This window comes from Myodes glareolus, chromosome X, assembly GCF_982192425.1.
Source record: "Myodes glareolus chromosome X, mMyoGla1.1, whole genome shotgun sequence".
Taxonomy (NCBI): Eukaryota; Metazoa; Chordata; class Mammalia; order Rodentia; family Cricetidae; genus Myodes; species Myodes glareolus.
Window position 1 is genome coordinate 81,036,311 of NC_142053.1, and position 13,069 is coordinate 81,049,379.

General features: G+C 48.0%; 1 protein-coding gene and 1 long non-coding RNA gene across 2 annotated transcripts in view; one reads left to right on the plus strand and one right to left on the minus strand.

Annotated features, from left to right (window-relative positions):
* The first annotated feature begins 296 nt into the window (after positions 1 to 296).
* The window catches only part of LOC148117375 (doublesex- and mab-3-related transcription factor C1-like), a 33,191-nt gene continuing 20,418 nt past the window's right edge, over positions 297 to 13,069 (plus strand). Inside the window, exons 1-2 of the mRNA XM_087902559.1 lie at positions 297 to 401; positions 1,058 to 1,335. Coding sequence (XP_087758685.1) covers positions 297 to 401; positions 1,058 to 1,335 — 383 coding nt within the window. The remainder of the gene's footprint in view (positions 402 to 1,057; positions 1,336 to 13,069) is intronic.
* On the minus strand, positions 8,963 to 9,811 carry LOC148117376 (uncharacterized). The gene is made up of 3 exons (XR_015737088.1): positions 9,594 to 9,811; positions 9,224 to 9,387; positions 8,963 to 9,079 (listed from the first exon to the last, which is right to left on the minus strand). It is a non-coding gene; the product is annotated as an uncharacterized LOC148117376 (long non-coding RNA).

The following is a 13,069-nucleotide window of genomic DNA, read 5'->3' on the forward strand; positions in this document are numbered from 1 at the left end:
AAAATAACTGAAGTAGCCTGAATAGAAGCCAGAATCAATGGCAGGATGTACGCTTTTGTGGTTGATAATCTCACACTTTCCAGATGCTAATTGTCCTTGGTGCTGAGCTCTACATACCAGGCTATCCTAGTGCAAATCAAGCCATGCGTGTCTTAATATTGGCAAATTTTTGTCCATGATATCCATATAGAGGACAAGATTTTTCAAAAGATTTGAAACCATAGAATAATGAGGGGAAATCACTTTACTCAGACGATAAAACTGATGCTCAAATCTCCATAACAGGAGGAGCAGCAATGAAATGCCAGCAGTGGGAGAAATTTGAAAAGCAGAAGCGTCGCCATCATGTGGAAATTCACGGACCATTTCATCGGGATACAGAGCCAGTCGTAGACATTAAGGCAAAGAGGCTGATAGCTTACTGTCCAGAAAGGTTAGGGTGAAAACGGAATTCTAACCTGTTGGACACGCTGCAACAAAATGAGGCAATGGCTGGGGTGGAGAAATCTTCTGGTTCGTTGTGGGCTGCCTGGGAGCTGACCTCTGTGCTCAGGGTTTATTGAAGGTTCCTGAATGTCAGTTGACAGGCCTGAGGAAAGAAAGTACTGTGTGGGGGAACAAAGAGGTCCAGTGAGGTGGGAGGCAGAGGCCTAAGTAAACAAAGATGCCATGAGCTCTGGAAAGTTAGATTATACTTAATGTCTCTCTGGACTGTGTAGTGGAGAGGAGACATACCAAAAGGGCATGCGACCACCGCAGCCCTCCCAAGTGGAGCATGCCTAGAGGAAGCAGGAGGGCCTGTTGCTGGAGAAAGGTCTCCACTCAGGGGCAGAGGCATCTGTCTCCTAGGGAGCTGCCTCCTCAAGAGGCAGGGAGAGAGACAGGTGATCCCAAAGGACCGATTCTTTCCAGTAACAGCCAATAGGGAGGAAGGCAGGCTTGCTTTGCCTGTGGTCCAGAGGCTTCTGGTCTCTTCTAAGGCTGGCCTCAGCGGCCCCCACCTCTGGGAGCAGCGCCCCCGCACCCTTCCGGCCCAGGGCTGTAGTACCGTCCCCAGGCGGGAGAGGCGCTGCGGGGCGGCGCCAGCGCGTTCCCACAGGTCGCAGCGGAGGCTGCGCCCCCTCCCCTGCCCGCTTCCTGGTCCTCGGGGTGTGAGGGCCGCGGCCTGGGACTCCAGACACAGGGGCTGCGGGTGTCCTCGGCGGCCGCCGCAGCGTCCGCGGCGACGTCACGGTCCTCGCGGCCTCGCAGCCAGCGCTCGGGCCGGCCGCCGAATGCCCGTGGACGCGCATCTCCTCCCCGAGTTCCAGCTTCCCGGGCCAGCCAAAGCCGCAGGTGAGAACGTCCGCGGTAGAGGTGGCACCCAGGGCCTGCGGGTCTCAGAGGGCCCCTGGCCTCCTTCTCTCCTCCTTGCCCAGGAAACCCCGCGGGGGCGCCGGCAGCAGGGACGCTAAGTGCTGCCCGGAGCCCCAAGAGAATTTCTTCTGAGGCACGTAGCCCCCCTCCCCCGCCCAGGTGTTTCTGCAAGCTCCTTTGTGGACCCCCGAAGCCCCTAGGGGATCCCCCGCCGAGCACCCCGCGGGCCCCACCACCCCTGGCGCGCATGCCCAGAGCCCTGGGAGCTAGAAAGTAGCTGAGCTGCTGGCGCAGTACCTGCTGGCTAAGAACGCGAAGACTGTGTGGATCAAAAGGGCAGACATGCTGAAGTGTGTCATCCTAAAGGTGCAGGAGCTTCTTCCCCGAGATTTTCAAGAGAGCCTCTGACCTCCCCGAGTTAGTCTTTGGGTCTAGGTGAAGGAACTTGGCCCTCCAGAGCACGCCTATGTCCCGAACAGGAAAACAAAATCCAGCCTGCCCTGCCTTGGGGGCCTGACAGGCGACCAGACCAGGGCAAGCACACCAAAGCCTGGGCTTTCCGCTGAGTATCCCGGACTTGATCTTCGTGCAGGCCAGCTGTGTCCCAGAGGAGTTGTTCAGGGAGGTGTGGAGGGTGCTGGAGGTGTGCTCGCCTAAAAAGCATCCCGTCCTTGGGGAGCCGTCACCAAAGGGAATGACCAGAGCTTGTGTGCAGCACAAGTTCGTGGTGCACGAGTAGGTGTCCTCCAGCACTCCAGTGCCGTCTCTCAGTATTCTTGTGGGGCCCTCCAAGGAAACAAGACAGATGGAAGGCCTGCAGTTTGTGGCCCAAGTGAATGACACCCGGCCCAGAGTCTTGGCTGTGGCAGTAAATGAGGCCTTGAAAGAAGAGGAGGAAATGCCTGGTGCTCACAGTGCGGTGGCCGAGAAACAGCTGCTGGTGATGATGTGACAGGTGCGAGAGTTAGTGCGAGTTCCAGTCCCAGGGCCCCTGCCATGGCCGAAGCAAGCAAGCGTCAGCGCCAGTGCCAGGGCAAGTGCCAGGCCAGGGCTAGAGCCATGCCGGAGTGATGGACAGTGCAGGGGCCAGTCACCATCTCAGGCCAGAGTCAGGGCTTCTGCTGCCACCAGGGATGGCTGAGGCTTCCTTGCTTTTGTTGTGAGTAGTCAAAGGGGTGCTGGAGCAGTAGGCCCTGTGGCTCTGATTAGGAAGTTCAGGACTAGAGCAGGGTCAGGAAGGATACGTAGCATTCTGCTCCAGGGCTCTGCTTCCTGGTGACTTAGGGCCTAGTCTGCACATTGCAAGGTTGTGCTTTCTTTGTAGCTACCCTCTTTCTCGTTGAGAAACAGTTGCGAGGCATCAAGGGTTGAAAACTAAGTGATGAAGGCTGAGGATGTAGCTGAGTGGTAGAAGACTTTCCTCAAATGGGCAAGGCTGTGGGTTCCATCCCCACAGCCATAAAATAAGTCAAAAGTGCCTCGATATGTACATGTCAAATCAGAGTGGAAGCAAAGGCATAGTAAAATATTTCCCAAAGCCTTGCTCTTCTAGACATATGATTAAGTATGAGCGTCCACGGTTATGCCTGGCATACATCCAGGATTTCTTTGTTCCTCATTTAGGGGAGATTTCTTCGTTTATACAAAACAATTGTGACACTGTCATTTTATGTCTGAAACATCCTGGAGTCGAGTCAGTAGCTCATTGAGATGCTGACGGAAGTCGTAGCACGGTGATTCCCCCTCCAGATATTCAGAGGTAAAACACAAATGTGGCCAACACCTGGCACAGCAGAACCAGCTAATGTTTACTTGTATTCACCTAGAGCTCTGGAATGTAGGGGAAAATAAAATTGAATTAGACACCTTGCTCATGGACTCATTTATTTAACCCATGTCTAGTGACCGTTATGTGAGGCACTGTGTCAGGCACTGGAAGAGCAAGACAGCAGACTCAGGCTCTGCCCCACATCTGAGAGTCTAGTTGGGGCTCTCAGTGTAAATAGCTGAGGTAGATGTGGCAGGCAGGCTTGACAGGGTGGTCAGGGAGCCCAGAGGACAGGCATGGGTCCCTGGGAAGGGAGCATCTGGGAGGCAGCAGGCTTCATTGGCATCAGATAGCGGCCCCCAAGAGAGGCAGCACTAGAGATGTAAAAACTGCCAGTGACCCCCTGTCGGGATGTTGTGGACACCTGGAGGACTCCCTGCTTCCGTGGAACTGGAAGGCTAGAATTAGAGGGTACTGGAGGGATGGTGAGAGAGCAAGAACACATGTGCAGGAGACACACCCTCGAGTTGTGGCCGAGAGAGGAGAGAAATGAGAATCGACTGGGACTAGACACTCTTGACTCTGGGGTTTGCCAGAGGGAAGGCCCACCAGCAGCAGCTATGGTCAGTGCTCTGGACTCTGGCTCACATGCAGCTCATTCCCTGCATACTCTGGGTCCTTGACCGTCATTTCCAACGAGTGGCAGAAGAGGAGCAAGTGCCCGTTCACCAGAACAGAGATTGTCCCCTGAGGCAAGGGCACAATGCAGAGGTTGTCTTCTGAGGCCTGGGAGAGCCAGTGTGTTATGAGGGCAGTGGTAGGATTACAGTGAGGTTCCATAAATTAGAAAAGAAAAAGGCCTGTGTGTGGGCAGCAGTAAAGCTTTCTGTTGGTGTTGTGGATCTCTGTGGACAGAAGTGTGAGAGAATTATGTCTTAGCAGAGCCAGCATAAGCCTTGGTGGCCAGACTGAAGCACCAATCCAATCTGGTTGGGATACAGAGGTTTTCATGAATAGAGAGGGATCTGATGAAAGTGTAGCTCTACCCAAATATTGGTGGAGGCCACTTGTTTCATTCCCAGCTGCTCAGTCCCGAAATAATCACACAGATACTGTATTAATTAAATCACTGCTTAGCCAATTACTTAAGCACATTGCTAGCTAGCTCTTACATCTAGAATTAACCCATCTCCATTATTTTATATTTTACCATGATGCTTGTGACATACTGGCAAGGTTCCAGCATGTCTGTCTCTGCCGGCTCCATGACTTCTCTCTGACTCTGCCTCCTTTCTCCTAGCATTCAGTTTCGTTTTCCCTGCCTACCTAAGTTCTGCCCTATCAACAGGTCAAGGCAGTTTCTTTATTCACCAATGGTATTCACAGTATACAGAGGGGAGTCCCACATCACCTCCCCTTTTTTTGTTTAAATAAAAGGAAGGCTTTAATTTTAACATAGTAAAATTACATTTAACAAAACAGGTATCAAACATGAATTACAGTTATAATATTTATATCTACCCTATCTTTTTTCATAACTAAGGAAAACTATATTATTACTATCTACTCTTCAACTCCATCAAAGACTTCAGGAAGGATATAATATTACCTAAGTAAACAAGAAATACATTGTAAGCAACTTCCAAAACTCTAGAATTGACAGAGAAATCTCACTGCCTGAACAGTCACCCAAAGTTCTTCTGCACTGTTGGGGAATCCATCTTCAGCCTACAGGTCCATAGTATCCTGCAGCCCTTTCCATTCAGCAGGAAATTTCAAAGACAGTTCAGCCTGTATTAACAGTTTTCAGTCACTTTCTTCTGTATTTCTGCAGAATGTTTGGCAGACTCTTTCATGACGCAGGAACCCTGAAGGATCATCTCTCGTATGGGCAAGTTCAACAGTCATTTGTCTATGGTACCTACATGTCCAGTTCATCAAGAAGTCCAGGCAAGAGCAGTTTCTTTCCCAAATGTCTAGCCAACTCCAAAAGGAGTCTCTTTGATGCCCATCATCCTCTTGAAGTAGATTACAGCTGCCAGGAGTATATGTGTCTCATTATCATGAAAAGTCCTAAGCTCTTAAAACATTTTAAATGACATATTCTGTAGTCTTTGAAAGGTTTGAAGAATACCTATCTATCTGAAATATATCTCTATATATCTAGAAAACCTAGCTAATATGACTACAAGCTTGTCTATTAAAGATAATTCTCTATTAACTTATATTTATTATACATTACATTTTTAAATGAGCTGGACAAACCCAATATCTTAATCAAGAACAAAAATGCATATACACAGTATAACAAAATTATCCTTAAATTTTTATCTATAAACCTAGATCCATACCAAATGAAAATCTCTATAGCATATCCCCCTTTAAATGTAAACAAACATTTATAAACAATATTTGTGAATATGGGCATAGTTCTCTCCAAACTGCTTCCTGCTGTTTATTGGGCAAAGTAATTTTTGAGGGGTGTTCAAGACGACCTTTCGGGGGTCTTGGTCCATCAAACCATATTAGTCTGGAAGCAATCTACAGGTTCGCATCCTCTGAGGAAACAAGAGAAGAACCTCTTTTCCACAGCAACATATCCTTAGACTCAAATTCTGAAGTCAAGATACTTTAAAGTATATATGTTGGTTACTTAGCTCTTTCACAGTCAAAAATTCAAGGGAAAAACAATAATATACATAATCCAGACTATCTGTGTGTTCTCCATCTTTACGTGGCTTATTTGTTTTAGATCTATTACTTTTTAATATTTATTTTATTATCTTTACTCCTTTAATCTATGACTATCTTTACTCTGTCTCTTTAAAGACTATGTTTTTTTAAACCATTTCCTTGTTTTTATAGCTGTCTATATTCATTTTACTATCTCTTCCAAGCCTACGTACATTTATCAAACACTGTGACCCATTTAGAGGTCATTTCCTTCTGAATTTGTCTTTATTTTCTGACCAAAAGTGCTTCTTAAAATGCTAAGCGCTTGTTATGAACTTAAATGGCGCCATTGCTCAGGGAAATATGGTACTTTCTGCTTGCTCCACCCAGCCCAGCATGGTGGAGGTGTTTGCTGCCTCTGAGAGTCATGTTCACAGCCCCATTTTTAGGCACACAGCCAGTCTATATTGCCATTAAGCAAGTTGTAGCAATCTGCTCACAAAACGCCATTTAAATGCTCAGGCCTCCTGAAAACACCAGAGGTCATTCATGTTGGCAGCATGGCCCAGAAAACCAGCAATTCAAAACCACGGCTTTTTTTTTCTGCTACCACTGAATCAGGACAACCTCTTTTAAAGGAGCCATGCCTCTGCTTACTTCTTGCAAACAGAGCCCACCCAAGAAAATGCTGCTACTAAACCATGGTTAACTCTGTTGTTTTGTGTCTAGGATTCCTTTTTAAGCTTTTTAGGTTTTACATGGATTTAGTCCACCACATTAGCACGCCAATTTGTTGTTGGGAGGCTGCTAGTTCATTTCCTGGTTGTTCAGCCCTGAAATAATCACACAGAAACTGTATTAATTAAATCACTGCTTGGGCAATTACTTAAGTGTATTGCTAGCTAGCTCTTATGTCTAGAAGTAACCCATCTCCATTATTTTTTATTTTACCATGAGGCTCGTGGCCTACCAGCAAGGTTCCAGCATGTTTGTCTCTGGCAGCAGCTCCATGACTTCTCCCTGACTCTGCCTACTTTCTCCTAGCATTCAGTTTAGTTTTCCCCGTCTACCTAAGTTCTGCCCTATGAACAGTTTTTTTTTTATTCACCAGTGGTATTCACAGTATACAGAGAGGAATCCCACATCACCCAAAGTTGATGGCCTGTATATACAGCATGGCTTTTGAAGGACCCACATTTCCTGTGCTGTCTTAGGATAGCTTCCAGTGGATATCAGGAACCCAGTCGCTGCCCTGTGAGTACTTTGACCCTTGCAGACTGCTGGTCACATTTCATTTATGTGCTGGTGCCTCTTTAGAAACTTCTTGTCCTTTAGACACAAACCTCATGGAATCTGGTAGCAGCAATCTTGGGGTCTCCAGTGAGATATGCGAGGTCCAGAGAGCACTGCATCTAAACCCCTCATTTGTTAATTCCTGTGAAGGAAACAAGGAGAGGTATCTCCTGGGGGGCCAGGGGTGACGGTGCTATGGGAATCTGAGGTTGAAGTAGGGTGGGTATTGTGGGAATGGCCTGTTTTTCTCTAGAATAGGGCTTTTGGGTGTGAATATGAGGACGTCAGTCTAAACCCTGTCTTTGGGATGCCAAAAGATTTCCTTTGCATTTGCATCCTCACAGCTCATTGTCAGTGGTGAAGACTGCATATTGGATGGTGTACATTTTGTACTTCTTACAGTCAGTTTTTCTCAAATATAGCCATGGAGGATTCATTGTCTATAGCCCACAGTCCTAATAGGCACCTCAGCAAGCTCTGCTGTCCCATGAAAAGTCCTACGGATGTGGTCCATTCCCGTGCCTACATTGTAAATGACCTCTTCCCCTCTCAATCCCCAAATACCAAGGTCATCCCACCTAAATTAACTTTTCTCTTTTTTGGGAGAGGTGTACGAACAATATTGGTACAGAACTCAACAAATATATCAAGACTTATTTCCACCTAGATGCAAAAGAACATGAGGAAGCCTGATGTGGCAGAATGGAAAAGGGCGAGCCTACAGAAGGACAAGCACCCCCAGAGTGCTGCTCTCCCTTGAACAAGTGTAGACAATAATTTCCCCATTTCTACAAGGCTGAGCTCCACTCCAGGAGGAACTGTGGGACCTGTGTCTCCATTTACACAGAAAAGAAAGTATTTTGAGGGTCCCACATGATGTCCAATTCCCTGTTGTTCCTGAGTCCAGGACATTGTTTCCCTAGTCTCTGATAACTGGTGTTGCAATTTGTTTTTAATTATCTTTATTTCGTGTGCAAGGTTGTTTTTCAGACATCTATGCACCATGTGGGCACCTGGTGCCCAGAGAGGTTAAAGATTGGGTCAGCTAGATCTCTTGGAAATGGAGTTATACTCAGATGTGAGCCATGATGTGGGTGGTGGGAATCGAACCCAGATCCTCTACAACAGCAGCAGGGCCTCAACTACTGACCCGTATCTCCAACTCAGCTGTTGCCGTTTCTAATATGGCCTCCTCCATGTTAGATTAATGGCTCAGCTGTGCTCCATCTTCCACTGGAGCCTTGTCCCGAGAAAACTATATTTTGTTACCTTTCAAGATCACCAAGGAAATTCAAGAAAGGCCCACACAGGATGAACCATATGTTGTTAGAGAAAAGGCTGTCCCTTGGAGGGCGGCTGTTTTGATAGGCTTGGGGTTGTCTGGGAACTGTTTGTGAGCATGGCAGTCTAAAGCCCTTTTGCAGGATCCAGGGAGTCTTCCTACAAGAGACTTGCTCCCCATTATGCAACCTCTGCCTTGTAGCTTTCCCCAAACTGACTCCTCCACTGCCCATTCACATATCAGGCAAAGGATTTCTCCATATGAGGATTCTTTGAAGTGAAAGGGGGCAGAGACATGCTATTCCCTCCTCAAGGATTTTTGGTGCATGCAAGTGCCCCTTGGGGTCAGAGCTGAGAGCTGTGGGAAATTCACTGCACAGTGAACAAGGACTCCACCACCACACCAAGCAGCAAGCATAAGAAAGTGAGTGGATGGCTTAGTAGGAGTAAGAAAGACACTAGTTCCTGTCATTCATACCAACACTCCCTAGACACCAAGTCTGATACCCGAATCATCTCATCTGAGGTGGGTGTCAGTACGAAAGTGAAGAAAATGTCACGAAGGCAAAAACATTGTAAAGCATGCCGGCATTTATTTCAACTGCACTGAATGAGATTCTCAGGAGGACAAGGACCTGGGCAGCAGAAGGCCATGGCTCCATTCTCGGACTCCGGTAGACTCAGCCTTTTTCTGTCCTGCGGCCTCTCCTGAGAAGGAATCAGAGAGACAAGTGGACCCTCAGAAACCCTGTGGGAATGGAGTGGAGGGCTGGGGTGCTCTCTAGGGGAGAAGGAGGGAGTCATTGCAGCTTGCTGTGAGTGGTGGGAGGCAGGCTGGCTCAGAGCCCTCACCTGAAGAACTTGGACACACGTGCCAGGGCTCTCTGGAACCGACCCTTCCAGGGCCTTCTCGGAGGAGCAGCCTTCCCGGTTCCTCTTGGGCCATTGGATGAGTTTCCCATGGTGTGAGCAAAGACAATGCCTTCCTGGAAGTATTGTTGTGAGTTTCTCACAGTCTGAAAAAGAGAGTTGAGACCTCATGTTTGCGGTCCCTCGTGACTGCTGTCCATTACCCGATATGGGTACTGGGATGTGTATCTGCACTACTGGTTGAGGATGGAGAAGTGGGAACCCTGGCCTGACCAAACCCTAGTATCCCTGGAGGATGTTCCAGACCAGCCTCCCTGGAGGATGTCCCAGAGCACATGGACATGAAACTGACCTGCTCAGGACGTGGAAAGAATGGAATGAAGATCATCTTCGGAGTGTGTGTTCCAGTCACAGTGACTCCTAGGACTTCTTTGCACGAGAGTTTGTGATGGTGGCTGTGATCCCCTTCTCCGGGACTGACTTACAGAGATCCGCTGAGCTGCCTGCTTGGCCGAGTGTAAATGCTAAGCACGCCCCTTCACAGTGCTTGCCCACTCTGCCCCTGCCTGTTGTTCCTCCCTGCTTCAGTTCTGGACATCCAGCACAACCAGTGGATACATTGCTGACATGTGACCTGCCCTGTTCCTGTTCTCTCTCTCCCACCTCTCCAATGTTCCTACCTCCCTTCCGTTCCCATTGTCTCTTTCTCCCCTCCTTACTCCTCCCTCCCTTCTCTTCCTCCTCAGGTGCTCTTGCCCTCTCTGTGTCTCTCTGTTTTCTCTCTGCCCCCTCTACCCCACAACAGGCTCAAGCCACATGCAGCTTCCTGGGCAGAGATGCACTAAGGGGCCTCACTCTGAGAAGAAAGCACACTGATATTTTAGCCATACCTCATTCGGGATGACAGCATTTGGTCCTTATCATTTAGTGAACTCTCCTGGTCATGGTGTGCACTGGTCTGGTTTCTTGTCTTGTGTTCTTTCCTAAGTCCTGGGAAATGCTTTAGTGCCACTCAATCCGGGTGCGTAGTACTCGGCTTCAAGCAGGCAGTATCATCTTCTTCCCTCTTGATCGGTTTTCCCACATCGAGTTGTGAAGCTTGTAGGGAAATCATGACTGATGCTTGTGATGAAGATGTGGCATTTGTGCGGAGCGGATGCCTACTTGAGTGCCTTTCAGCTCCAACTAGTGGAGGAGAATGGAGAATGGCCCCTTAGGCCTTTGACTACATATGCTGTGTAAAGCTGCTGTTGGCCTGCAGCCATCACCTCTGTTCTACCGTCTCCACGACATCACTCCAGAGTTCTAGGTGGACTCCAGGTGGGAGAGACATCATGGGAAGGAACTGGGGGTGGGGTTGCCACGGAGCAGACACTGTGGGTGAAATTTACCAGACCAAGTCTTTCTCCAGACAAGCCATCTCTAGTCCCTGAGGTGATGGTTAGCTGCCCTGGAGATGTGCAAGCAGGTGTGCCGCTCCTCTGTTGTGCCCTACAGAGTAGAGTCCCTGTGCAGATCGGAGGTAAAAGAGCCTGCAGTTTTCATGTGTACCTTTACAGAATTTTCCCAAGCACCCCAATAGAAGCTTACGAATTGCCAGGTACATTTTTGACCAAATCTCAGACCATCACCCCCCGCCCCCCGCAAGAAATGAATAGGTTTCTCGGTCCTCTCTCCTTTCCCCATCCATGCACTCAAATGGGTTTCCTCTCACAGTGCTCCATGGGAACTTAGAACTAATGGCATGTGAACCAATGAAGGACTGAAGTGATGCTTGCCATTTCTATTTATGTCCATCTCTGTGAATACAATATGGGGTTCATATGTCATGATTAGATGTAAATTAAAATCTGGGTTTAATTCTCTGACCTCAGTGGTGAGGACTAGATAGGAAGGCCTCATAACTGTGCATCATTTTCCCAACGTCCATATTCCTGTAAGGAAAGTGAAGTGGCAAGCAGGGGCTTCTTCCAAACTCCTGCAAAGAGCCCTGTGCTGATAAAGAGAAGACCCACCTTTTGGTCCTGCATTCATAGTAGAACTCCTGGTTTCCTTGCCTGCACTGGGTACCATCCTCAGCTACCGCCTGGGGGCAGAATGAAAAATGAGAGCTGTCTCAGGCAGAACCCCTGAGCCCGTTATGATGCAGCCTCTGAATGAGGCTTCCCAGGACTCAATCCTAAGCTAAGCCCTGGCTCAATCCTAAGCTAAGGGCCCATGCCAAGATTTTGTCCTGCTTTAGGACGTGCCGACAGTCTGGTTGGGAGGTTCTGAAATCTGCAGTGATGTTTGAGGGGCTGACACCTGTGGGTAGTGCTGTGGGTTCGCTCCCTTACCAGCACTGGAGTGTGGCAGTTACCTGCTGAGGCAGGATGAGGGTCAGTAGCATCTGGCTCTGTCTCAAGACAATAATACACGTGTCCATCATTTGATACCATGGATCGGGAGCATCAGGTCAGTGTTAGAATGGACTGAACTATGCCCCCTCACAATTTTATTGTTGAAGTCCTACTCCAGAGCTGACTGAATTTGGAACCTTTAGTGTGGAATTAAGGAAGAAGTTAGCCCTAGGTGGGAAGCTGACTTAAGAGGATTGACGTCCTCATCTGAAGAGACGGCAGAGGACTTGCTCTATGTATGCAGGAATCCTGATGGAGATGCCATGGGGTAACTTGCTAAGAAGAAGGCTAAGCATGAAACCCGGCAGAATCCAAGCTGGGATGCACTTTGACCTTGGAGTGGACAGTCGGCAGGACCAAGAGAAAATAAATTTCCCTTGTTCTAATCATCTTGTCTCTGATAATTTCTTATGGCCGTTTATGAAGCAGAATGGTATGCCCATCTTTGGGTTTCTCTGAAAAACGAGTGTGGGGTTCATCTGGATAATGAGGCAGCTGAGTCCTTGAGAAACTGGTGCAGGATGATAATCCTGACCAGTGCGGGCATTCATTTTTCCCTTTAAACCCGCTTGGAAAACGAAAGCTGTCTTCACGCACCTGCGTTGAAGGGTACCGTAGGTCTTCAGGGAGTGGGAGCGGGTAGGAGGTGGTGGATCATGGTAAAGGGAGCCTCCCATTGTGGGATTGATTCATATCAATGAGTGATTGTGGTCTGTCTGAAATTTCACTTATGTGAAACATTACATATTGGAAGAGTGTGTTTTCATGGTAGCCTTGGCTTTATCAGGTGCAGAGATAAACAAGGGAATAGGGACCAGAGAGAATGTTGAACTTTTCAGTTGGAGTGCTGTTACACAGAAGAGAGGTCAGTAGGACCCTGTCAGCCCTGAATCACACCTGGATAAATTATAGGTAATTATTTGTGGGAAGTACTACGTGCACTGGTGGATCCCACTACAGCCTTGTGACTCACAAGTAACTTCCCTGAGCCTCTTACAGGTTGGATGCCCTTTGCTTATCACCAGGGTAACACATTCAGTTCCTGGGACACATTGCAATGCTTTAAATCTTGCTTGCTTACGTACACCAGGACTAGGAGCAGTGTCAGACCAAAGAATAGTCCCGCCATGTCACCAGCCCTCTTACTATGAGCAGGTATGTATCTTGAAGAATTCTGCAAACATGTATTTACATACATCCATATGTCCCCATGCATCCACACAGTTCTGTTTTCTTGGCATAAAAATAGGCCCATACTTCAGAGTGTCAAACATTTGGTTTTTATCATTTTCCGTGAGGACTAGGTGAATTTCCCTGTCATCTCATGGAACACCATCACATGCTGATCATAACATGTAATGTACTGCCTTATTAATGTCCAGATGTAAGGACCTTGACCTGGCTCTTTACAGTTTTCAACTTTTCACGT